Here is a 25,940-nt window from a genome sequence, read left to right on the forward strand (position 1 = left end):
TTGTCATTTGTAATCATCAAAATTAAACGAAATAAACATTTGAAATATATGAGTTTGTATGTAATGTATGAATATAATATACAAGTTTCACTTTTTAAATAGAATTACTGAAATCAATCTACTTTTTCATGATATTCTAATTTTATGACCAGCACCTGTATAAGCAAAAATGAGCATCTTATTACATAAACGTATTTTTTTTAAATAAACAGACTACAATGTAGTGTTAGTTCGAATAATATTGCATTATTTACATTTTAACAACAGCAACGAGATTTCACATAACCTCAAATTATTCTGTTGAAGAGAAAAATAAAAGATAAGGAAAACAAGCATACTTGGTGCTGGCTTTGTGTCAGCACAGCCTCCGGGCCAGTAGGTGGCGCTGTCGCAGCCTGTAAACACAAAATGTAAAGCGAACACACACTTAGAACTGGAATCAGGAAACCCAGATAGCTGCATTTTGCCCGTCTGCATTGATTGTGTTGGTTGAAAAAGACAAACTACATTTTCCCCTAAATATGTCCAAAAGACACCGTTTGGATTTGGGTGATGACTATTCCTCTAGTAAGAAGAGATCTGATGGGTAAGCGAAGCTTCGACGTTTGTTTATGGGCTTTAAACGAGGTAGCTACAAAGCTAAATATTAGCTAACAAGTAGCAAGAGCCGAAACAAAATAACCTTCGCTGTTGAAAATGTATATCTTATTTAGGGGGTGCTTCTTATCGGCATCTGAGCAGACCACGGACGCGTAGTTATAAATACTAGTTACATAGTGAGTGCTGCTGATTATTAGCTCCCAAACGCCTGATCGACGTTAACTGCACGTGCGGGGCTAATGGTGACTTAGCCAGATGCTAACATCCCTCTAACGGTGGTTTACAACTTGCCTCATTTGTCTCGACCTTGCCGCAAATTTTAAGTGCTGTGATTTGGTTCTGTGAGTTGTATAACATCATAAAATCAGATCCGATTCCGTTCATAGCGTTGCGCTAGCTAGTTCAAACAAAAAAAGGGCAGGTAATTTAGTGAAAACCTGCGCACCGCTTGTCATTGGAAACAGTTTCAATCAAGACCGCTGCAGACAACTTGCCAGGTATGCTTGCACACACAGGGGCTTTTCGAAACTCTCAGTACTTGCATGTGTTTACAGTAACACAGTTTAACACAATTAAGAAGTAAGTAAAAGCTAAGTGTCTATAGGCCGCACCGTAGGACAGAGCATGTTTACTTTTGGCTTTAGGGACTTAGTGCTGCTTAAAACATGGGGATGGATGATCTCTTGTAACATACATAAGAGTAACATATTTACAGTTTAAATGACTGTATAGTAGAGAATGTACACGATTTGTGTAAATTTCTTATGTGCAAGATAGCATTATTTACCGCAAGTGAGTTGTAGCGAGAAATTCACATGTAACCCAAAAGTACATATAGGAAGAATAAATACAAAGCAGTTTACATTATTTTCACCCTGATAGTAATGTTTAACTTGCTGAAACTTTCAGGGCTGCTAAATTGATTCTTAAGCTAGAACTGAGAGGAAAAAGCTGTTTTTGTGCCTTGATATTGATTGCTGTGCTCTGAAGCAGCAGCTCAAAAATCCTTAATAATAACATCCTTAATATTGTAACATGGTAGTGTCCAGTGTGTCACCATGTCCAAAATGTTAGCCAAAAGAAAATAATGGGACAGATTAATGTCCTTTACTTTTGTAAAAGATGAATTTGTGTGAATTGGACAGTTTTCGTTGAAGTTTTTCTGAGGGAGTATGCCAATTTGAACCACTTCTGTTCAGTGTCAGTTCTGAAGTCGGCACGTGAAGATGTAACGCTGCTTGGTTGCTGAAGAATTCTTTTGGATAAAAAAACGAAACCTGTCAACTAAGAAGAACCCGTCCAGAGGACCTGTTAGATTTTTCTACCTGGATAGATGAGCGAAATCAGGACTGCTTGGTGGTGGTTGTTGTTTTTTTCTCAGATTGATCACAGTATGTAATTAATATGACAGTGTTTTAGACACATTTGTTTAGTTAAATTTGTCTGGTCTTTGTTTTGGTGTGAAAGTTCATCTGCTGCTAACCAGTGAGTCGTGTGCTGCCCCCTTGTAATATTTCCCTCCTTGTCCAGATTGCTGCTGTGACAGTCCACTGTCTCGTTTCTGTGCCTCATTAATAAATTTCGTTACCTGTTGCTGTCCAATGCACTGCATTTGGGATCTGTAAGAGGTGTGAGAGACTAAAACACAGCTGAATAAATCACTTGCACTTTTTTTGTGACAAAGTACCTGGCGATGTGTGACGTATGTAGGCCAAACAAATATGAATGCTTCACATCACTTAATGTAGTTCAAGTTAGCTTTTAGTGCCATCCTTATATTATCAAAAAATATGAAATTGAGTGTTTCATCTTCTTAGCAAGTTCAGAAAGACTGAAAAAACAAACAAAATAAGTGCTAAATATCAGAAAATCTACACGCTGCTGTTAAGGCATTTTATTTAAATGGTAAAGAGCAGACCCTTATTGTTTACCTGTCAAAAACATAAAAAGCCATCCTATCTTTGCCGTTCATGATGTGTGACAATCTTTTTTCTATAAATATTACGCTTGCTCAGTTTTAAGTTATTTATAGAAAATCAACACTTGTGTGAATAAAATCGATTTTAACATTAAAAGTGATTTTGATGACTTACTGTGCTTCTGCCTTCAGGAGAGACAGGGACCGTGACAGAGACCGTGAGGGTCTTTCCAGGGACCGGGATCGAGACAGAGACCGAGACAGGGACAGAGACCGGGAAAGGGACTCGAAACCTTCTGCCACTCCCTCTAACAGCACAACACCTGTGATGGGCTTACCTCCTCTCAAGCAGATGGCGATTCAGCAGCAGATCAACCCTTTCACCAACCTGCCACACACGCCGCGCTACTACGAGATCCTGAAGAAGAGGTTACAGCTCCCGGTGTGGGAGTACAAAGAGAGCTTTAATGATATCATTACACGTCATCAGAGCTTCGTCCTTGTGGGAGAGACGGGCTCTGGGAAGACTACACAGGTACGACCCGCCAGGAGTTGGAGTTATGATCCTAATATGTCTTGAGTTACAGCAAGCTGCCATTGCATCTTTAAAAGAACTGCTCATAGCTGATTCTTGTTGTTTTAACCTGCAGATCCCACAGTGGTGCGTGGACATGGTGAGGGCCCTGCCTGGTCCAAAGCGGGCAGTAGCTTGTACTCAGCCGAGGAGGGTGGCTGCTATGAGTGTGGCTCAAAGGGTGGCAGATGAAATGGATGTCATGCTTGGACAGGAAGTTGGCTACTCCATCCGATTTGAGGACTGTAGTTCTGCTAAGACTATACTAAAGTAAGGGTTGCTGCATAATGACTGTATTTAAATGGCAGAGCAGTTAAACAAATTGTTAAGGAGGACGCTCCAGTTTATTTAAGTGTCACTGATACTTTTTCAGGTACATGACAGACGGTATGTTATTGAGAGAGGCTATGAATGATCCTCTGCTGGAACGATACGGTGTAATCATTCTGGACGAGGCTCACGAGCGAACTCTTGCTACAGATATCTTGATGGGCGTGCTAAAAGAAGTGGTCCGTCAAAGACCAGATTTGAAGGTAATTTTTCCTTCACTGCAGTATCTTTGTCACCAGTGAGGTTAAACTATGCAGCTGTGTTGTTAATCTGTGAAATGATTGTCCTCAGGTGATTGTCATGAGTGCCACACTGGATGCTGGGAAGTTCCAGGTGTACTTTGATAACTGCCCTCTGCTGACTATTCCTGGGCGCACACATCCTGTAGAAATCTTTTACACCCCTGAGCCAGAGCGGGACTACCTTGAGGCAGCAATTCGCACCGTCATCCAGATTCATATGTGTGAGGAGGACGAGGGAGACTGCCTTTTGTTCCTCACGGGCCAGGAGGTAAAATATGTTCCATCACTTTGTAGTTCTTCTTGAAACCACAGTGTTCATTTCCTTAAAAAGTTTCTCTCTTTTTTTTTTCTTTTGTCAGGAAATTGATGAGGCCTGCAAGCGAATCAAGCGTGAGGTCGATGACCTCGGTACCGAAGTCGGAGACATCAAAATCATTCCACTGTATTCCACACTGCCCCCACAGCAGCAGCAGAGGATCTTTGAGCCGCCACCTCCGAGGAAGCCAAACGGTGCAATAGGGAGAAAGGTATGTTTCGTTAAAAGATCAGGTGAAATTGGATAAATTTCAGTTATTTTTCATTCTGATCTGTCAGAATAAGTATTTGACAGCTTGTTGCTTTTCTGTCAGGTCGTCGTTTCTACAAATATCGCTGAGACTTCTCTAACAATCGATGGTGTCGTGTTTGTCATTGATCCTGGGTTTGCCAAACAGAAGGTGAGCGAAAAGTCTTTGAACACATTCCATGTCATTTGTTAATTGTTGAAGATGTTATCTCACATTTTATTGTAACATAATGACTGTAGTTTTAGATTTAATAGCTTGAGTGATGTTTTTTGGGGTGTTGCCTTTCTTCTCATCGCAGTGGACACAAGTATATACTTTAAGATTGTTTTTGTTTGTTTGTTGTTTTTTTTTAAACTAAAATGTGAATTTAAATGTGTGTCCAGGTATACAATCCTCGTATCAGAGTGGAGTCTTTGCTGGTCACGGCCATCAGTAAAGCTTCTGCCCAGCAGAGGGCAGGTCGAGCCGGCAGAACACGTCCAGGGAAATGTTTCCGCCTCTACACAGAGAAAGCGTATAAAACAGAGATGCAGGCAAGTGGCAACAGAAGCACAAAGTTCCTCTAAGCGTGCGCGTCGTTTTGTTTCATCTAACTGAGGAAAGTAGGGGAAGGTAAAAGTTATCAGGCTCATCAGTCTGAAATGGCTATGTCAAAGTGAGTCATAATTACACAATTTAACAAGTGGAATTGATTCATAGGTGATTAGAAACGGTTCGTTTAAATGCACCGGCTTGTTATGAAGTGATTTATTAAAAACAGCATATATTCTTATCATTGTTTGTTCATTGCTGCATATTTTGTGCTAGTTTAGTGTTTCAGTTGTGCTCTTTGTGAGTAATATGGCAGTTATTGTGATCCTGTATCATATAGTTTGTTTGTAGTTTAACATCATATTTCTGCCTCTCCAGGATAACACTTATCCTGAGATCCTGCGGTCCAACTTGGGATCTGTTGTGCTGCAGCTGAAAAAGCTGGGTATCGACGATCTTGTCCACTTTGACTTCATGGATCCACCGGGTGAGTCTTTCCGCATCGGCTAGAAGGATTTGTAAGTTTTGTGTTTGTCGACTCGCTGGTCACCCTGACTGCTGGCTCACTCCTCGCCGCAGCTCCCGAGACGCTGATGAGAGCCCTCGAGCTGCTGAATTATCTGGCAGCTCTCAACGATGACGGTGACCTGACGGAGCTGGGCTCCATGATGGCAGAGTTTCCTCTGGACCCTCAGCTGGCGAAGATGGTCATTGCGAGCTGCGAGTTTAACTGCTCCAATGAGATCCTCTCCATCACTGCCATGCTGTCAGGTAATGCCCAGGACTGGGCTGACATCTTCCTTCCTACTCTAGGACAAGTTTCTTGAGCTCAATAAAATTATAATCTCTCAAGAAATGTAGATTGTTCAGAGGATAATTAAAAATACTTTTGTTCTCTTAGAAAGTTTTACACCTACCCTGCTACAGCTAACGATGAGCAGTCTACTCCAGTGAAAACCTGATGGATGTAGGGGCATAAAGAAATCTTCATATTGTCTTTTCATCTAAACAAGATGTTGCCGCACTTGTTTACAAACCTAAAATGTTTTCCTAAAATTGGTGAACACGGAGAAATAACTATGGTTATAGTTTAATTAAGATATAAACACGGTTCTTAAACAGTCTTTAAAATATGGATTTTTTTTTCAGAATATGAAAATTATTATTGTTTCTAGACTTTGTTACTATTTGCGTTTTCTTAAAAAGTAAAACTAAAAATTTTTAGAAGTTGTACAAAAGAGCAGGGTGTATTACACTGTTTAAAAAAAATGAATGTAGCTCCTGCAATTAACATTTGTTTTTGTTCCTTTTTACAAACTGGGGTTCCCAACATCCAGAAAGTGAAATGGAGAACAGAGATTATATCCTTGTTGTTAACAAGCTTATACAGGTCCATGCAGGAAGCCCTAGATTTGCATGCTGGGATGATCAAAATGTGTCAAGTCTAGACAAAAAAAACCCCTTTGCCATGGCAAAAAAAATATCTTCAACATGTAATGTTTTCTCCAAAATAACATAAAGTAAAAAAAAAATTACATATTTCAGTCAGTAGTTTCTTCTTAAACTACACTATAAAGCCAGTAAGTCTTTTCACATCCAGTAAATTCACATGATCACGCAAATAATTAAGATCAAGGCTGTGGGAAGTAGGGGTGTTGCAGCACCCCCCAATGGATGCCAGAGGACAAGCATGACTAAATACATTGGTAAACAACTTCATTATTGGCACATATCTTTAAATTGTAAGAATATTTTGATGGTATTGGGATTTAAATCTGATACGTGAAGCAGAACTGTTGTTGTTTGTCTTTGTACAAAAAGAAGTGGGCGAGTTAACATTCGGTCATGATTGTAGTTTTATAGATCTTACAGCCGTTTTTTTTTTTATTGTCTATTCAGATAAGACAGCATGCACTGCGGGTGTGCATTTCATTTCCTATTTTTGATATAATCTTCTTTAGGGTAATATAATTTCACACGTGTTCACTGCTATGATTAAACCACTGTATGAACTCTGTATGTTGTGTTAATATATGCCTTGGTATAAATGAAAATGACTCTAAGTCGTAAAATGTTTTGACAATTGGACTCTGGCAAAGTATTTTGAATTGGAAAATGTGTCGAAACTCTGTGTAGAAATGTCAGATATGAGCGACATCGTTTGAAAGCCGACCTTAGTAGAACTCTGAAATTAACTACAATTAATCCTCACAGGCATATTTGACTAATCTTTCTTTTATAAAATCATTTTCTGATTGGAAAAATAAATAAATAAATAAAATATATGTATATGTTCAAACAAACAGTTGCTTCTTGCTGTGATAAAGTACAACATAATCTACGTGACATTTCTGACAAATGCGCTGCACCTTTTTAGTTAAAATAATACTAAAATAAATCACTTTAATCCTCGGTGCAGACTCAGTTTGGATACTTTTCTGGACATCTTTAGTTAAATGGCAAAGTTTTCAAATATAGACGGTCAGTTTTAGGGTTTTGTTTGTTTTTGGTACCTCCCTTTTTTTTCCTAGCAAAAATAAATGATCACCAACCTGCGGATAGGGCAGGCACCACTTAAATTATTTCATTTTTATTTAATGTTTTAGAATGTTTTATATTAAAATAATATTATTTTAAATCGGAATTATCGCTTTGTTAGAGCTGTCATGTGTAATTTGGAAGAAAAAGGTAAAATCTGTGACTCCTGCTGGTGTTTTTAACACTTTGTAGTTGTGTGAAAACTCTTGTTTTACAGATGTGGTTAAATGAGCCCCCTTCTCTACCAGCTAGTAGCCATTACTGTTGGAAATGACCATGAGAAAAGCCTGCAGTCCCCCCTCCCCCCAACCCTACACACACACACACTTTGATAGAGACTGTGGTCCTGCCCTGTCCCAACGCAGTGTCAAGTGCCCTAGCATCATAGGCTTTGCTCCATGTTTCTGTGAATGTTTGACTCATCCCTATGGGCGGCTTTGTTGGGGCCCATACCAACCTTGTTTAGTCCCACAGTGTTTTGTTCGGCCCACGGAGGCTAAGAAGGCAGCAGATGAGTCCAAGATGAGGTTCGCTCACATTGACGGAGACCACTTGACGCTGCTCAACGTCTACCATGCCTTCAAACAAAGTGAGTATCAGTCTGAGCTTTCTTTCTTTTCTTCTTTTTTTTTTCTCCTCGTCTTGTTTTGACCGATTTGAGGATGGCAGATGGCACTGGCTGAACTAATCTGACACACAGAATGGGTTTCTGTTTTAGTCAAAGTTCTTGTGAAACGCAATCACTTTGAAAATGTTATGATTCGAGCTTCTATTTATCAAAATGACATAAACCCTAAAAACATGCCAGCACCAACAGCTCACAACTTTTGTGTCTCCTCTGCAAACGCGTGGCGTTGGAGCCTTGTGAGATGAATTGCTCTGGAGATGTTGTGAATGATCGTGTCATGGGTACACATCTGTCAGCTTAAAATATTGTTTTCTGATTGAGGAAAATTTAATTAGCTTTCACCAAATAAAGTGATGAGACTGGAGCTAATGTTGGAATAAATCTGGAAACTAAGTTGGGTGTTAGGTCCAGTTTAAGGCCACATTCCTGTAACGATGCTTTAGATATGACCTTTATAAGGAAAGTCCTGCGTTCCAGCCTCAGCATGAAACAATTAGTGCAGCTTTAATTTTACTATAAAATAACTCCAGAGGCTTGAGAGGCAGAGTGATCCACATTTAAACCCTTGTCCTCTCTTTCCCAGACCACGAGTCTAACCAGTGGTGCTATGACAACTTTGTCAACTACCGTTCCCTGATGTCTGCTGACAACGTGCGTCAGCAGCTGTCCAGGATCATGGACCGCTTCAGCTTGCCTCGGCGAAGCACAGAGTTCACCAGCAGAGATTACTACATCAACATCCGCCGGGCGCTCTGCACCGGCTTCTTCATGCAGGTGAGCTGATCTGACGGTTTTAAAACTCTCACCAGTGACATTTTGTAGGCTAATGCCGGTCGCTGCTCGCAAATATTTCAACCCATTCCTTCTGTCGTTCTTGCAGGTTGCTCATTTGGAGCGCACAGGCCATTACCTCACCGTCAAAGACAACCAAGTGGTCCAGCTGCACCCATCTACCGTCCTGGACCACAAGCCTGAGTGGGTGCTCTACAATGAGTTTGTCCTCACCACCAAGAACTACATCCGCACTTGCACAGACATCAAGCCAGAGTGGTAAGCATCCAGATGTTTTAAAGTAATACACTTATGTTAACCTAAAGAATTAGGCTTTGATGCTTTCGTCCTACTAACAAGCTTGTTCATGTCCTCTTTGTGTTTTAGGCTGGTGAAGATCGCAGCCCAGTACTATGACATGAGTAACTTTCCACAATGTGAAGCTAAACGACAGCTGGAGCGAATTGTTGCCAAGCTGGAGAGCAAAGAGTATTCTCAGTACTAAACAATAGACAAGAAGTGTCCTGAAAAACAACCGCATATTATAGTTTTAGGTCTTTCTGTATCACTGTATCTTAATGTTAAACAGTTGGCTTTTTGATTTTTACAATTTGTTTGTTTGTTTGTTTTTTCTTTTCCCATCAATGTCATTTCTGTAAGTAGGTGTTATAATATCAGAAGAAATCTCAGCAGCAGTTGTTAGACCCAGCTATTATGATTTTTTTTTTTTTTCTTTCAAAAGCGATGATCAGGAAGAGGTCATTTAGATGTGGTTGGATTTCCATCAGTTTGGAGCCATAACAAAATCTGTGCTTGCTTTGTTTCTTTAATAAAGGAGCTTTGACTTTATTTTTGTTTATAAACAAATTAGTGAAGTCTGTTATTGCAAAAATAGTGTAATACTAGTGGAGGTCTTTAAAAATTGCTTACATGTAGAACTGTCTTCTTTTGAAATGGTTTATCAATCTTCTACTACTTCTTTTTTGTTTTTCCTGCACATGTTTTAATTTAATGTATATTTTTTTATGTTTTCTCACAAGTTTGTTAAACTCCAACTTGTGTCACTTGTATAAACATTGACCTCAGCTTCCGATACCATCTACTGTTCAGACAAAATGTTGCTTCAGTTTTTGTCATTTTAATCTCCAGAGAACAAGAGTTTCAAACACGTTCATGTATTTAACAATATAGTTAAACATATTGTTTATAACTCTTTATTTTGTGGAGACTTCCAGTTTACAGTAAATGATTAAACCTTCGAGGACAACAAAAGTTATAGGTTAAAAGGAAAAACAAGATGGGGAAAAAAGGGGGGGTGGAGTCACAGAGATTGGAGTTAAGACTCATAAATGGTTGACAACATCTGTCTTACATCAACTTAAGTCTTTCAAAATACTGTTAAAGACAAACTGAAAATAAATATTTCAGCCAACTCTCCCAAATAATTGGACATAGTTCAAATCTTTTGAAGTTGGGTTCTATGGAAAGATTATGAACAATGGATATCTGTTGTAAATAGTTTTTGGATTGACCTCAGTTTAAAGAAACTGTTTAATTGACAAGCTAACGGCTAGTCCGAGCAGACCAAGACCAAAAGTGGATTGCTGCCATCCTAAAATGACTCTGAATCTGAACAATTTTATGGCGGTTTAATTTTGCATTACACAGTTCCTCCAGCTAGCTGCTGCTGCAGTTTGCACATTTAAAGGTCTATAAAATAGCATTTGCATGAACTGCTTTTAAAGTTTTCCTGATAGTTGGTTAAGGACAACAGAAATCCACTTTAGTTTTAGCTCATCAATCTGGTCAGAAATATGCTTTTTGTCCAATCTGAGGTCATTCAAAGAGCTATCTGCAACAGGTAACATATTAATTGTTCCTAACCTTTTCACAGAACCCCATTTTAAAATACCTGAACTATCACGAGGTATTCTCCACATTAAACTATACAAAAATCACCCCGTCAATGCTTAAAATTTGCACTTTGGTCATTTAATTAAAATTTACTAGGCTGAACTCATCTCAGTGACCACTTCTGCTACCAGTTCTGTTCAATGTCCTCTATGGTCTCTGGCAAGCACCTGTTGCGTGTCTCCGACAGCGTTCTTGCCACCATTCCCCCGAGCACGGCCGTGAAGCACAAGACCACCTGCGGCAGTTCCTTCCAGACCCCGTCCAGCAAAAGGATCAAAGGAGCCATGGCGACACCGAACCGAGCCATGAAGGAGTTGTAGCCCATTCCATTTTGCCTGAAACACGAAGAAATGCAAAACTCCTAAACACACAAGAGACTAATCTTGAGGGTTTTCCTTCAGTAAAGTGCAGTATATCTTCTTAATGTAGGAAAAAGGTACAATTGGAATTTCTCTTCTATGTCCTGAATACAGTGAAAGAATCTGTAAAGGCCAAAGACTTCATTGCATGTCCTTACCTGACCACAGTCGGATACAGCTCAGAACTGTACAGCACAACAGTTCCAAAAGAGGCTGACGAAAACCCTTTTCCAACAACAGCAACAACCGTTCTGGCGACAGACATATCTGACACAAAAATATCTACATGACGTATTTACTTTTTTTGATTGTCCCATATTTTGGTATTTTTTTCCCCCCAAATGTCTTCAGGTTCCTACCTTTGGGTATCACAATGTTGACTCCAAGACAGAGGCCAGCCAACAGCAGAGATCCCATCTCAGTGCTCCGTCTGCCTATTTTATCCAGTAAATAGTAAACGGACACTTTGGCTGGCAGCTCGATTAAAGCATAGGTAAACTGAGTGAGGTAGATGTTGAGGCCAAAGCCCGTGATGTTGAAGCTGATGCCATAAAATGTAGTTGCTATAAAAAGCCTAGGCACAGAAATTATGAGACACAATAAATATTTAGCTCAGTTTTAGGATTATGAGAAATGATCATTTCTAACTTCTGCTCATTAGGACGGAATGCATAGGCTATACAGACCATAATAAACCAGTACGCAGGGCCAGTTTCCTCATCTTTGGTGTTCTTATCAAGTCAAAGTAGGAGTAGGTTCTGTCTCTCTTCTCTGTCACCACAATAGTGGACAATGTCTGAAAAAAAGGGCCAAACAGCGTCATTCTTAAAACCATGTTATTTAAAAAGAATTACTGTAAATCAAAGCCAGCTTTTCTGTTCTGTTGACTTGATCATCTGACATATCCAACCTCTGTTTTAAGCGTCTGAATGAAGTCTTCTGTGCGATTCATCTCAGCACATTTCTTCAGATACGTCTGAGCCTGCTCTAGTTTTCCGTTGGTGATGAGCCACCTCGCCGACTCAGGCATCCATCTGATGTTAAACACAGAGACGTTTGTTTTTAGTACAGCAGAATTCAAATTTGTCCTCACCCAAGATGACGTCTGTGTGTGCTCAAAAACATTTAATGTCAGAGTTTTCCTTTCTTTCTGTGCCACTTTTTATTTGTAAGCATGATTCAGCGGTTACAAAGTTTAAAATGAGTGGTTTCAAAATTACATTTCTTTAATCCTGAATATAGCAGAAAACACGTTTTGGTACACAGTAGGGTGAAAAATGGCTACAACCTTCTCTTATTGAATGGTTCTAAGGTTTTCAACTAAACTGCTTTATGACTACCTAGAAAATAGTTAACCAGTCACCCAAAATATGAACTCGTATTTGATTTTTTATTGACTTTTTTGTCCCCATCAGGATATTTTCCAATTCTTTTTGGTCAATTGTTGATTTACAGAAAATAACTGGGCAGCAAACACCAAATCTCTAATAAAGTGGAATATTAATTGTGCTAATATTTTATCTGAAAGCCATTATCAGCTATTACCAATGATATACCATATAGTATGCCTTTTACATCTCCTTTGAGTAAAGGACTTCTGTTTCATTTACAAGTCTTCTGTTAGATATTAGTTCATCCAGGTCGTTGAGTCATACCTCCAAATGATGATGGACAAGATTAAAGGTGATGAAACATAAACTATCAGCCTCCTCCAGTCAGTCACAAAGTAGGCAATGGCTGGAAATATGGCGTTTCCAAATGTCCAGGACAAGCTATCAATAACTCCCACCATTTTCCTGTGCTCAATGTCAACCCACTCCACACCTGCAGAGAGGAAACCAGTTACATTGAAAGAATCCAACTGATGTGACCAAATCATGAAGACAAAAGCTTTCATTTCAAAACTTTAATACGGGTTTCATTTCTGAAGAAAAAGAGCCGTATTTGTTTGCTTGGATTTCTGATGTGAGCTCACTATAATATGAGCTGTATTAAAGAATGCATAACCAGACAGGATGGAAAAGAATTACTGAGGACTGTTGAGACGATGACGATGCCAGTGATGCAAAAGCCTGTGAAGAACCTCAGCACTGCAAACATCTCGTAGGTTGTTGAAAAAGCAGATGCAATGGCGAACAGCAATCCAGACACGTTCGACACCAGCAGCATGATCCTTCGACCAAACCTACGGAATCACAGTCACACACTTTACCTGCATTTAATTACTTAAAGGCTGAGATAGTTCAAGTATTTCGAAGTAGGTTTTAGTCAAAAGATGATGGACAATTATTATCTTAACTGTTGTAGGTAGCTCTTTAAACGCAACCTCAGTTTGGCGATATGATGGGCAAATGAAAATTTTTTAAGTTTTAACTCAAAAGCTGCGATACCTGTCACTTAGACTTCCAAAGCACATGGCTCCAAACATGACTCCAACGAAGAAGATGGTAGCTGTTGCTTTATTTTTGCCTCGTCTATGACACACCAGGTCCCACTTCAAGAAAAAAAGAACAAAAAGACACTTTAGGTATTGACTTTAAAAGCAAAATAGTTCACAAGGCTTAATTACATGGTAATTTGGTTTGAAACAAAGAATGTTTTGAGATCACCTCTGAGGTTATAGTAGAGCTGAAGGTTGCATTATCGTACACCCATCCATTGTTGCACAGCGTAGTGGGCACATCAGCAATGTTGGAGGAGTTGAAGAGCAGATGATACTGAGGCTCAGTGAACATTTGACAGGAGCTCAGACTCCCATCCTGCTGCACTGGAATGCTAACAATGAGTTTTTGTTTCTGGGATAAGTTCATGAAAACCACGTCATCATCCAGAGAGCTGGTGTCACAGTGGTGAGCAGGCACCGCCGCAACAAAATTATTCAGCATGAAATGGCAGGGGAGTGTGAAGCGACCCAGGAAGTTGATTGCAATGATCATTATCTGAAATCTTCCAAAGCCATTAATATCAGTAAGAACATTCTCAAACCTCATTGTGGTCTCCGAATGACAGCAATATGTTGTCCGTCGAGATGAACAAAAACACAGAAATTGTCCTTTTGTACCTATGCCTGTATACTAAAAAGTAAACCACAGTATGAATCTTTTCCCAGACAGAACAACCTTTGGTATTTGATTAACCAACTACCTGCCAGATTATAGATAAATTGAGTTAATATTTTACCTCACATAACCACACAAATAACTTGCTTGTTTGTAGCTATAAAGCAAGGTGTTCATGTACTGATTGTGTTACAGCACTTGATATAATGTGGAATGATCACTTTGGAGGATGTTTCTTTTGCCTTTTTCCAGATATATTGGTTTGCAAAGCCTCATATGTTATGGAGAAATTACATGATTTGTGACTCATCCATCACCTGCCAGTATTTTATCCAACAGACCAGTTCAACATCAGACTGTAAAGAGACTGTGCCAATAAAAATGGATAATTCTGAACTTTTTTTATGGCCAGATGGCTACAAAATGCAAGTATTGGGAATAAAAACACCAGTCAAGTAGTTTTGTATAAGTACACAGTACAATGTTCCATAAGGACTATTGAGTATCATTTCAGATCTAGTTATAGCGTGCATATAGGCAGAGCAATACTGGGCTCAGAAGGGGTGCACCTTGCAGAAGAGAGAGTCAGAGTGGAGTGGTGTACTCCTCACCCTTTAAGACCAAATGCTATGAACATGACTGCAAAAACAGGGTAAAACAAAGTGTTTTTGCACTTTTACTGTATTTTGACAGAACCATCCATCCTACCTGAGGATCAGGATCAGGATCCATCTTTAGGAGAGAGGCAGGGTACACCCTGGACAGGTATCCAGTCCATCCCAGGGTCACATAGAAACAGTTGCACACACATCTAGGACTAACTTAAAATTGCTTGTGGCAGAAAACTGGAGTATCAGGACAAAATCCAGGTATGCACAGGTAGAACAACCTGCATGCACAAACACTTCAGTTGAGTTTTGAACCAGTGACCTTCTTGCTGTGAGGCAACAGTGCTAACCAACTGCTCCACTGTGCAGGCCAAAATCATGATCTCAAATTTCATGAAGACCTCAGAAAATGTGTCATTTTGGAAGAATATATCTCATTTAAGACTGATATCTTATAAGCTCTTTGAGTTAGGGTGCTCACTCCTTCTGCTAAACAAAGAGTATCATATCATACCATACCATATGGTGTTATAAATCCCATTTTTTGCCATTTTTCTATAATAGAAGAGCTGTTGGTTGGATGAATGGTCACTACTGGTCGATGTGTTCAGCCATATCTTATGTTAAACTTAAAAAAAAAAAGTTGTTAAAAGTGAAGACAAATCCAAACCTCTGCTGTGATTGTCTTGGAGTGTGGTGGTCAAAGTTAATACCAAACGTTTAACAGATAACATATTGGTGGAAAATGTGTAAATGTGAAATAACTGATCACAAAACTTCAAGGTGGTCAGTGTAAGAGTGATTAATTTCATAAATTATTATTACAGATGACTAAAACAGATGCTTAGACTTAAATGTTCTGTCTAACTTTTTCAACCTCAAAAAAGGGATTTCATTTAATGTTTAAATGTTTTGTTTACAGTTCATCCTGTCTGCCAGTCATCAGAACTGCACTGCCATGTGATACCTTTTTAAAGTTACTTCAAACAATTGCCCACATTTTCCAGAATAAAGTGGAGGAAATCAGGACCTCAAACACAAAGCTGTTGGTTACATGAATGAATGTTGAGCATTTATTGATTCAGAATAATGTTTTTTTTTACAAAACACAGAAACACAACAGTGTTCAGTGAATTCAGACATATACAAATTCACTTTCTGTTTATGGATGCTGGTTATTTTAGACTTATGCCACTTTGTACTTTTGCAGTTTTGGTCACTTTAAAAAAATTCTTTAAAGAGCTGTCTGACAAAGTTGTCTTTTTGTAACTGCCTTAAGATCTCGTTGTACGTACTATTTTTTATATAATGGTTTGTGCCTTCCAAGTGCTTCTAGTTAGAAATGAAAATAAAGTGGGCTGCAGACACACAATTTCAGATGACAGCTGATTTAAGGTTGAATAAGTAACCGGAGAGTATAAGGAGGAGGTATAAAGTGGGAAAACTACAAAACAACCAGGAGCCTCCATCGACACATGGAACAATGTAACAATCTCGTCCTAAGGGTCCATCTCTGTCTTTGAAATCTTTTCTCCACCTCAAATTCTAAATCAAAAATGTGGTCAAAAATTATCCTGAATTGTTCTGAGTCATGCTTCAGAAATGAATGACTGTTTACTTTAGAACTGTCAAATTATTACCTGACTTTGTAGGTACTCTTGGATGTTTCAGGCTGTGAAGCATCCAACTCTTTTTTTTGTGAAGAAAAGAGACAGTGCTATTTATGTGCATCTAATAAACATTATGAGGCATATTTCCTTTTTTCTTTTTGTTTTGACTCCTTCCTTCAGGGCTTGTTGCAGATTCCGTGCCTCCATCTTACTCTAGCCCAGGGGTGGGCATTCCTTGTCCTCGAGCGCCGCTGTCCTGCATGTTTTCCTTGTTTCCCTGTTCCAACACACCTGATTCAGTGCTTAAATCACTTCTTCATAATAACCCATTGATTCGAATCAGGTGTGTTGGAGCAGATGCAGCACATGCAGGACGGCGGCCCTCGAGGACCAGGAATGCCCACCCCTGCCCTAGCCCTACATCCACATTAACCTTTGCCATTTCCTTCTTCATTTCTGAACCTTTTTTGTGATCTTGCTCCTCTTTTTCCTCCCTAGCAGCTCCATGTTCAACATTCTTTGTCCAATATCTTTATCGCCCACTGCCCAAAGTCAAAAAGTAGGTAATAATTGATTTTGTCTCTATCTATGTTTGGCTGTAAGCAAAATATTTCATGTACCACTAGACAGATTTCAATGTAACTTTCAGAAAGTAAACATTAAACGTACTTATAAATTTGTAAAAATTGTACTGTCAGCCCATAATGGCTCCTAAAATAGTTGTTGCTGCTCCAAACAATCATTACAGAGTGGATTTCTCATCAGATGTGCGGTTTGATCGCCTTCTGTAAAACAGAAAGACATTTACATTATTTGATGTCAAGTTGTCACTTGTGATTTTTCTAAGTAGTTAAAAAATAAGTGGTGGCATCAAACCTTGTCTGTTCCACATCCTCGATGGTTTCTGGCAGACGGATGTTTGCAGTCTCAGGTAGAAAAAAAGTTGTCAGTGTTGCAGATAAAGCTAACAGAGTGAAAAGAGTACCAGGCAGGTAGCTCCAGGTGTCTTCAAGAATCATAATCAGAGGCGATACAGCCACACCTGTACGGGCTATGAAGGAGCAATAACCTAATCCGTTTTGCCTGTGTAACAAAACACAACATCTTACTGTAATTTCTTCATGTCTGGAAATGATAGTTATTCAGAAAACAAGGTTTAAAATGTGTAAACAACATATGAAACACCTATTTTTCTGACCTCATCACTGTTGGGTAAAGCTCTACCGTGTACAGGTACACAGTCGTAAAAGCTGCCTCTCCAAACATCTTGCCTAGAGCTCCTAAAGCAGTCCGTGCGGTCCCCTGATCTGAAAAGAAAAAGTTATTTTAGGTTTGGAAATGTTTGGTTATCATGATTATAGAAGTGTTATCTTAATTTAATCCAATGTTGGTAGTTAAACCAGAGAAATGCTTTTCTTCTAGGCCAAAAAGATTTAATTGTGCTTGTCACATGTCAAAGCAAAAGCTCAGATATTTTGAAGTTGGGTTCCATGGAAAAGTAAAGAACAATTAATAACTTACCTGTTGCAGATAGCTCTTTAATGATCTCCTTTTGGAGAAACAGAGTTTAATTCTTAGCAGATTCATGAGGTAACAGCTGGTCTGATGTGGGCCACGACCAACTGAGGTTGAGTGTTATGTAACATTACACAGTTATTTACATAGAACTTTAAGGTTATTTGCTAGCACAAATAGGGTGAGCAGCAGCTAGCTGTAGCACTTCTGTTGCAGCCTCAGGCACTTCTTGCACACATATCCAAAAAATGTCTGATTAATCATGTAATTCAAAACTGAGTGTAGTGGTTTCTGATTTATAAAGTTGTATCTGTATGATCTTTTCTGACATTTTTGGGAATACAAGTTTATTTTAAAAGGACATCAATCCACTTTGATCTCCTCCACACTCTGACTAGTCTTTAGCTTGTCAGTCTGTTCAAAATAAAGGTTTTCTCAGAACCGAGGTTGTTCAAAAATCTCTCTGAAACAGGTTTGGACATTAACTATTCTTAACCTTTCCACCGACACCTGCTTCACAAAATCTGAGCAACCCCTAATGTGGTTATAGCTTTAAACTTCCTTGTTGAAAGCAAGACAAACTTGAACGGATCAGTTTTACCTCGAGGAGTAAGCATGCTGCAAAATATACACAGTCCAGTCAAGAAAAGTGCTCCAGACTGAGTCAGCCTTCGGCCTATTTTGTTCAGAAAGAAAATAATGAAGAGTTTTGCTGGAACTTCTGATATGCCGTAGATGAACTGTGTGAGATAAATGTTCCTGCCAAATCCTTCAATGTTCAAACTGATTCCATAATAGGTACAGGCCACTGCAAACCTGTGCACAGGAGTGGAAAAAAAAGCATTTGTTTCAAGAAGTTGAAGCATTTAGCCAATAGTAGTTTTTTTGGCTATGTCTCTATCCTAAGTAATAAAAGATTTTAAATTAGTGTGTCAAGTAGCTGTTTCTAACCACAGCAATAACACTTCTGAATTGTCTTGTACTTCTGCTGAATTTTTTAAATTAAAAATGACACACACCACAATATGCCAGTAAGAAGAGCCAGTTGTCTCATGTTGGGGGTCCGTATGAGATCCACAAAGGAATATTTTCTATTTTCATCCTCTACAATTATTATTTTGGACAAAACCTGGAGATTAAAAACAAAATATTGATCAGAAAAACTGAGATTTGCAGCTGTAATGACTTGATGAATTTGTAAAGGCTTTACCTCAGGCTTCAGGTCAGCCATGAACTCCTCTCTACCGTTGAATTTGGCACACTTACTTAGATAAAAATGAGCACTGTTCACTTTTCCATTACTTATCAACCATCTGGCAGACTCAGGGACCCACCTGAAACAGAAGTTTGATGGACAATGGCACATAATATTTTAAATAAATATATTTTAAATGTAGTCACACAACTGCTTCATTAAAACTAGTCTTTAATAGAAAAATGAGCATAAAAGTAAAATCTCAGGAAAACTCTTCTCCTTACCACCAGGAGATCATGGCTACTAACACTGGTGTGATCACAGTGGCAGTCAGATACCTCCAGTCATTCACCAAATAGGCCACAGCAGGTAATAAAGAAGTTGAAAAACTCCAATCCAGGCTCATTAAAACAGTTGCCTCGGTTCGATGTTTGATGTCCATCCATTCAATACCTGTAAAGAAAAGAAAGATGAAACCCAAAAGAGGCCCTAAAATCTGCAGAACAGAACAATACTGAAGCACAACACTTGTATAAAAAAGACCCCCTTATCTCTGTTGAATAGGTCAGATGAAGCTTTTCAGACATCAGGTGGCCTAAGCCTGCGATATTTGTTCAAAGCTGGAAAGTAGCAAGCTGTCTCCACCTCTTGGAATTGAAGCAAAAAAGCACCTAATTTAGCTATATCTAAAGGGCTGTTTTATGAGGAAACATTGGAGGAAAATTCAAGATTTCCTCTAGTAGAGGTCAAAGGGATAACCGACATTAGCCTGAGATTAAAGCTCCAGCAGACCTAGCTTTTTCAGCTTCAGCAGGTCTTGGATACATGATGACACAGGATGTGTCACTTCAGCAAAGACAGCTTTAAACTTCCAACAGTTAAATGAACTTTCCAAATGTAATAGAAACATCATAACTTACAAAGAACATAAGAGACTATGCTTAATCCAGAAAGCCCAAATCCAGTAAAAAACCTCATGGCAGCAAACATGGAAAAATTATAGGAGAAAGCACTTGCAAAACCAAAGACTGCAATTATTATGTAGGACACCAGAAGTGTTATTTTTCGGCCAAACCTGCAACAGAAAATTAACAGGTGTTATTATTGTTATGCTTATAAATACTTAATGATAATCACAGAATGATGAATAATTCTGCATAATTATATATATATATATATTTACACTCACTGGCCAATTTATTAGGTACACTTGTTCATCTAATCAGCCAATCACATGGCAGCAACCTAATGCCTTTAAGCATGTAGATGCAGTGTAGACAATTTGCTGAATTTCAAACTAGTTATCAGAATGGGGAAGAACAGGGATTTAAGGGATTTATTTCAAAAACTGTTGATCTACTGGGGTTTTTAAACACAACCATCACTAAGGTTTAAGAGAATGGTCCAAAAAGGAGAAAATATCCAGTGAGCTGCATTTGTGTGGTCAAAAAAAGCTTTGTTAATCTCAGAGGTCAGAGGAAAATGGACAGACTGGTTTGAGATGACAGAAAGACAACAGTAGCTCAAAACACCCCTCATTCCAACCATCTCAGGGAAAACCATCTCTGAACATGCAATATGTCCAACCTTAAAGCAAATGGGTGTCATTTCACTGGATTCAAATGGAACTGAAGGCACAGAACTGCCTTAATTCTTTGTGACACAGGTTCTATTAGAGTCCAGAGAGGGTCCAACCTGGTACTATCTAGGTGCATCAAACAAAGTGGTCGCTGAGTGTATATAATCTATAGTATCTCACTGGGATGCAACAAACCACAAATGAGGAGTTTTTAAAGATGTCTTAACAATTTTGCAAAGGTTTTTAATTTCCTCTTTCCTCAGTCGCTGTGCCTCATTCTTGTTTTGCAGAAATTATGAACATGTTTTAAAAATTCAGCAACAAATGTTTTCTCAAGATAATCACAGAGTTGTTGTAGGCATCTGAAATGTGATTCAAACCCTTCTCAATTTGGTTTCTGAAAATCTAGAGTGCTAGAGCTGTACTTTTTCATAATATCTATGCAAACCCCTCAACTACTGTTAACATGTTGTTCATTCTGATTCCAAGGGAAAATTTGTGTATTTTCTTGCAACTTTGTGTCTCCGACTTGTCCCAGTTGTAGCCTAGTGAGACACTAGCATAATTTTAGTTGATTAGTCATAGTTTAAATTACAAATAATGCATCAATTTTGCATATTCAAATAAATCAAAGTAGAAGAATACAGAATTTGATCAGACAGGCTTCCACACCTGTCGCTGAGATAGCCCAAGGCTGCTGCTCCAGCCATGACCCCCATGAAGAAGATGGTTGCTGTTGCTCTGTTCATGCTTTTCTTTTCACAAACCAGATCCCACTATGAGAGAAACACAGAGAACAGAAAAGTTGGATATAAAACTGCTGATCCTCATTTATAAAAATAAAGTATTCAGAGAACTTACCTCAGTGGCGAGAGTGGTTTTGAAGGTGGTGTTGTCATATTTCCATCCATGCTGGCATGGCACTGTGTGTAGGTCAGTAGTGTTGGTAGAGTTAAACAGCAGGTGATATTGAGGTTCTGCAAACATCCGGCAGGAGCTCAGACTCCCATCCTGCTGAATTGGGATGCTAACAACAAGCTTCTCCTGCTCAGACAAATTCCTAAATATTCCTCCATCATCCAGAGAGCTGATGTCACAGTGGTGAGAGGGAATAGCCGCAATGAAATTATTTAGCAGGAAGTTAAATGACAAAGTTATACGAGGAATTACCAGCAAGAGCAGAATTCCTATTTGAAATTTCCCAAAGCCATCAATCTCTGCCAGCACATTGTCAAACTTCATTCTGCTGGTAAATGAAGGAGCAGCTGAGAATGACAGAAACCATCACACAACTGCTAAAGAAAGGGGCAACAAATCTTTTTTTTCTCTGTCTATAACTTCTAGGTAATAGTTAGCAAAGGTGGGAGATAATTTAATCAGTGATGATGTGCTAACAACTAGACTCATTCAACTGTAGATAAGTTACTATTTTTTTTTTTTCCAAAAAAAAAAAGGCAACCACAGATAAAAGAGCGAAGAAAATCAATTTTCCAGAAGCAGAATTTCATATGCTGATCAATGAGGTGCAGAACAGAAAAAATATAATTTTTGGGAGCCGCAGTAGTGGCATTACAAATAAAAAAAAGCGGTGTGAGTGGCAACACAATGTTATCACTGTTAATTCAGTGAGTGGGACAGAGAGGACTGTGGCCGTGGTGAAGAAAAAGTGGTCAGATTTTAGGGTGGAGGCAAAAAAGTGACTAACCAGCCACCACCAGAGCATTTCAGCTAAAGGTAGGGGTAAGGGTGTACCCGAACTCACACCATTTAAAAGAAGGACGGACGGTGTGGTGCTGAAAAATGATGGTCTGCCAAAAACTGATCAGGCGCGCCCACACGAGGGAGCGCACAAGGGTTTGAGCAGTATTAAAGCATGCCTCCTCTGCGCTCTGGGGGTTTGGAAAGAGAAACAATAAATAGTCATCACTGACTGTATTGCTTTCAGCTAAACTAGCAACTTGCATTCACTCTTCTGCAGCTGTCTGAGACATCTCTTCTACGACTTCACTTCCTCTCAAATGAGGCGTTCTCCTGAAACGGCCAAAAGCGCAGGCATGAACAGTTGATCTACATATGAATCCTGCTCCTTCTTGTTTATTGACCAATAGTAGAAGAGCTGGACCAAGAAGGCAGCCCTCCTCATTTGCATATTGAGGCAGAAATGCATAGGTAAAGTAAAAAGAGAAGACGAGGAAATGTAAAAAGAGCAAACACTTGTATTATAAAAAGGCAAAACAAAACATAAACAACTTGACAAAAACGCATGTGTAAAGAAAACAAAAAAGAAAATATATACCTTTCTGCTTTTATTTTTAATTATGTTAGTTTTGGTCCTCCATACATTACCAACAACAGTGGGGTATAATCTTTACAAGTTGCCATATTATTGAACAACCATTAATGAAGTCTCTGATACAACCTACACCATCATAACAAAACAATATGGAAACTCTCTAAGTTCAGCCAAAGTGTGACAACAGACAACCCCCAATTTTTTGTTTTGAGCTTTAATTTACCATTTAACAAACGGTTCTTAAAAACAGTACAGCTCTTTATTTCAGAATTAACAGTTTTTCTTAGAAAATTAAGATGGTCCTCCTCCTGTGATGGACTGTCGATCTGACCAAGGTATATTCCACTTCTCATCCACTGATTGCCAAAGATTGGGTCCTCCTCACCATGAACAGGTTTGGCACAGAAAATGAATGGTCTTTGTCATTTTTATTCCGTCTCCATTTTTCTTGTTAATTTTGCCCTGTGATACAGATAAAAAGCTACTCATTATATTATGCATTGATTTGTCAAAAAAACAATTTGTAAACAGTTATCCTTCTATGTAATGTGCTGAAATTGAACCTTTTACACCAGATTATTCTGTAGTACAGGAATTTAGTAACTAGCTAACCCTTAACCATAGTTTAACATTGGATTATATGTCATGTTTATTTTTACCTGGGTTTCTCAATGTCTTCAATTAACTCTGGCAGCTGGGTGTTTAATGCTTCAGGCAGTAGTGAAGCAACCAAACCAGAGCCAACTGCCACCGCGCAGTAAATGACTGCTGGGAAAAGATGCCACACGTCGTCCAATAAGGTAACGAGAGGTGAAATGGACACCCCCAGCCGTGCCAAAAATGAGGTATAGCCTAAACCGTTCTGCCTGGAAAAAGACAATTTTCAACTTAAGCCATCACAATCTGATAAAACATTATCAAATTGGTTACAGATGTTAGTCATTGACTAACCGCACTACTGTAGGATAGAGTTCAGTTGTGTAGAGGAAAATTATTGTGAACGATGCCTCAGACATGGATTTACCAAGAACTGCCACAATTGTACGGATGACTGACTGGTTTGGAGGAGAAATGTTTTCAAAGTTTCCAAAATACAACCAAAGGTCTGAAAAGACATTTTTATAATAAATATCAAGTGAAACACAAAGGAAAAATTACCTTCTGGGATAAAAATGTTGATGAAGAGACAGAGACCGGTGGACAGCAAGGCTCCCATCTCACTCTGCCGAGTTTCTCCAAGCAGAAATAGACAGCAATCTTCATCGGCATCTCAATTAAAGCAAAGATGAACTGTGTGAGGTATGGATTCATCCCAAAGCCTGTGATGTTTAAACTTATCCCATAATATGTAAATGCAACGCCATACCTAGAAAAACAAAACAAATATTAGTCTGTTAATTACCATTTCAAACTTTTAAAAAACTTGTTTAAAAGTATAAGGTGTCACTGTGTCCTCCGTATGTCACACAGGAAGAATCTAGCTAGCAGCTTGCCGTTGTTCTGCTTCATTTAGTTTTTGGTTTTCTTCTTCCTGGTGCATCGACTGCAAACCCTTACATTTTTAAAAATTACAGACTCTGTGAATAAGTCTTTTTCTTTCGACTTTTCCCTCTTCAGAGATAGCCACAGCGAATTGCCCTCCTTAATCTAACTCAATCCTCACTCCAACTACTGAACCTCCATGTTTCCACTGTGTCCATATATGTCCTCTTTTTCCTTTTCCTGCATCTCTAACACCCTTCTACCAATATACCCACTGTCCCTCCTCTGCACATGTCCAAACCATCTCAGTCTGGCCTCTCTAACTTTATCTCCCAGCCGTTCAACCTGTGCTGTACCTCTGATGACCTCATTCCTAATCCTGTCCATCCTTGTCCCTCCCAAGGAGAACCTCAACATCTTCAGCTCTGCCACTTCCAGTTCTGTCTCCTGTCTTTTTCTCAGTCCCATTGTCTCCAAACCATAAAACACAGCTGCTCTCACCACTGTCTTGTAAAGCTTTCCTTTGACCTTTGCTGCCACCCTTTTGTCATGAATCACTCCTGAAACTTTTCTCCATCCACTTCATCCTACTTCCATCCAACTGTCCATCCCTGTTTTCCTGGACAGTCGACATTAAGTACTTGAAGTCCTGCACCTTTCTGTCCTCTGCTCCTTGTGGGCTCACTGTTCCACCTTCCCCCTCTCATTCACACTCAGGTACTCTGTCTTGCTATGACTTACTTTGATTCCCCTTCTTTCAAGTGCACTCCTCCACCTCTCCAGGTTCTCTTCCACCTGTTCCCTGTTCTTGCCACAGATCACAATTTCATCTGCAAACATCATAGTCCATGGGGATTCCTGTCTGACCTGATCTGTTAGTCTGTCCATCACCAGAGCAAACACGAAGAGGCTCAGATCCAATCCTTGATGAACTCCCACCTCCACACTTAGGCTATCTGTCCCTCCTACAGCACACATAACCACTGTCCTGCTGTCCTCATGCATGTCCTGTACCAGGCTAACATACGTCTCTGCCACTCCAGATTTCCTCATACAGCACCACAGCTCCATAGTGTGCATATAGGCAGAGCAATACTGGGCTCAGAAAGGGTGCAACTTGCAGAAGAGAGAGTCAGAGTGGAGTGGTGTACTCCCCTCCCTTTAAGACCAAATGCTATGAACAGGATCCATCTTTGGGAGAGAGGCAGGGTACACTCTGGACAGGTGTCCAGTCCATCCCAGGGCCACATAGAAACAGTTGCACACACATCTAGGACTAACTTAAAATTGCTTGTGGCAGAAAACTGGAGTATCAGGACAAAACCCAGGTATGCACAGGTAGAACAACCTGCATGCACAAACACTTCAGTTGAGTTTTGAACCAGTGACCTTCTTGCTGTGAGGCAACAGTGCTAACCAACTGCTCCACTGTGCAGGCCAAAATCATGATCTCAAATTTCATGAAGACCTCAGACAATGTGTCATGTTGGAAGAATATACAGGTGCTGGTCATAAAATTAGAATATCATGAAAAAGTAGATTGATTTCAGTAATTCCATTTAAAAAGTGAAACTTGTATATTATATTCATACATTACATACAAACTCATATATTTCAAATGTTTATTT

General features: G+C 39.2%; 4 protein-coding genes across 5 annotated transcripts in view; 1 reads left to right on the forward strand and 3 right to left on the reverse strand.

The window, feature by feature from the left end:
- Window positions 1-9,561, forward strand: part of LOC108231192 (pre-mRNA-splicing factor ATP-dependent RNA helicase DHX15) — a 12,340-nt gene extending 2,779 nt beyond the window's left edge. Inside the window, exons 1-14 of one of the 2 annotated variants that reach the window (XM_017408105.3) lie at window positions 416-586; window positions 2,711-3,053; window positions 3,169-3,362; window positions 3,466-3,625; window positions 3,714-3,932; window positions 4,024-4,191; window positions 4,294-4,380; window positions 4,614-4,763; window positions 5,140-5,248; window positions 5,341-5,532; window positions 7,766-7,888; window positions 8,511-8,701; window positions 8,808-8,977; window positions 9,086-9,561. In XM_017408105.3, the coding sequence (XP_017263594.1) occupies window positions 522-586; window positions 2,711-3,053; window positions 3,169-3,362; window positions 3,466-3,625; window positions 3,714-3,932; window positions 4,024-4,191; window positions 4,294-4,380; window positions 4,614-4,763; window positions 5,140-5,248; window positions 5,341-5,532; window positions 7,766-7,888; window positions 8,511-8,701; window positions 8,808-8,977; window positions 9,086-9,203 (2,289 nt within the window). In that variant the 5' untranslated portion in view covers window positions 416-521 and the 3' untranslated portion in view covers window positions 9,204-9,561. Of the gene's footprint in view, window positions 1-415; window positions 587-2,710; window positions 3,054-3,168; window positions 3,363-3,465; window positions 3,626-3,713; window positions 3,933-4,023; window positions 4,192-4,293; window positions 4,381-4,613; window positions 4,764-5,139; window positions 5,249-5,340; window positions 5,533-7,765; window positions 7,889-8,510; window positions 8,702-8,807; window positions 8,978-9,085 lie in introns of those variants that run through there. The other variant, XM_037974974.1, reaches the window with a different exon arrangement.
- Window positions 9,562-10,439: 878 nt separating this feature from the next.
- LOC108249679 (solute carrier family 22 member 7) lies at window positions 10,440-14,071 on the reverse strand. The gene is made up of 9 exons (XM_017439256.3): window positions 13,581-14,071; window positions 13,362-13,465; window positions 13,002-13,156; window positions 12,627-12,795; window positions 11,882-12,005; window positions 11,658-11,767; window positions 11,331-11,545; window positions 11,130-11,238; window positions 10,440-10,947 (listed from the first exon to the last, which is right to left on the reverse strand). The coding sequence occupies exons 1-9, from the start codon at window positions 13,959-13,961 to the stop codon at window positions 10,737-10,739; spliced, it is 1,578 nt and encodes a 525-aa protein (XP_017294745.1). The 5' UTR covers window positions 13,962-14,071; the 3' UTR covers window positions 10,440-10,736.
- A 1,611-nt stretch (window positions 14,072-15,682) lies between these two features.
- On the reverse strand, window positions 15,683-21,817 carry LOC108231318 (solute carrier family 22 member 7). Its single transcript, XM_017408284.2, has 10 exons — window positions 21,399-21,817; window positions 21,210-21,313; window positions 19,879-20,033; window positions 19,243-19,411; window positions 18,974-19,097; window positions 18,783-18,892; window positions 18,365-18,579; window positions 17,447-17,555; window positions 17,125-17,331; window positions 15,683-17,033 (listed from the first exon to the last, which is right to left on the reverse strand). Exons 1-10 carry the CDS (start codon window positions 21,777-21,779, stop codon window positions 16,991-16,993), a joined length of 1,617 nt encoding a protein of 538 aa, XP_017263773.1. The 5' UTR covers window positions 21,780-21,817; the 3' UTR covers window positions 15,683-16,990.
- A 1,049-nt stretch (window positions 21,818-22,866) lies between these two features.
- The window catches only part of LOC108239320 (solute carrier family 22 member 7-like), a 12,274-nt gene continuing 9,200 nt past the window's right edge, over window positions 22,867-25,940 (reverse strand). The window contains exons 2-5 of the mRNA XM_025003739.1: window positions 23,989-24,052; window positions 23,782-23,935; window positions 23,490-23,696; window positions 22,867-23,292 (exon numbers count right to left, since the gene is read on the reverse strand). Of these exons, the coding sequence (XP_024859507.1) occupies window positions 23,259-23,292; window positions 23,490-23,696; window positions 23,782-23,935; window positions 23,989-24,052 (459 nt within the window). The 3' untranslated portion in view covers window positions 22,867-23,258. The remainder of the gene's footprint in view (window positions 23,293-23,489; window positions 23,697-23,781; window positions 23,936-23,988; window positions 24,053-25,940) is intronic.

The sequence above is a fragment of the Kryptolebias marmoratus genome, linkage group LG3 (genome assembly GCF_001649575.2).
Source record: "Kryptolebias marmoratus isolate JLee-2015 linkage group LG3, ASM164957v2, whole genome shotgun sequence".
NCBI classification, from domain to species: domain Eukaryota; kingdom Metazoa; phylum Chordata; class Actinopteri; order Cyprinodontiformes; family Rivulidae; genus Kryptolebias; species Kryptolebias marmoratus.

Coding starts and splice junctions, on each gene's coding strand:
- LOC108249679 (XM_017439256.3), bottom strand. CDS start 13,961: ATGAGGTTTGAGAATGTTCTTACTGATATTAATGGCTTTGGAAGATTT. Junction 13,466..13,580: donor GCTCTACTATAACCTCAGAG/GTGATCTCAAAA, acceptor TTTTTCTTGAAG/TGGGACCTGGTGTGTCATAG. Junction 12,006..12,626: donor TTGTCCATCATCATTTGGAG/GTATGACTCAAC, acceptor GTTTAACATCAG/ATGGATGCCTGAGTCGGCGA.
- LOC108231318 (XM_017408284.2), bottom strand. CDS start 21,779: ATGAAGTTTGACAATGTGCTGGCAGAGATTGATGGCTTTGGGAAATTT. Junction 20,034..21,209: donor TTGGGCTATCTCAGCGACAG/GTGTGGAAGCCT, acceptor TTTCTGTTGCAG/GTTTGGCCGAAAAATAACAC. Junction 17,034..17,124: donor GAGGATGTGGAACAGACAAG/GTTTGATGCCAC, acceptor TCTGTTTTACAG/AAGGCGATCAAACCGCACAT.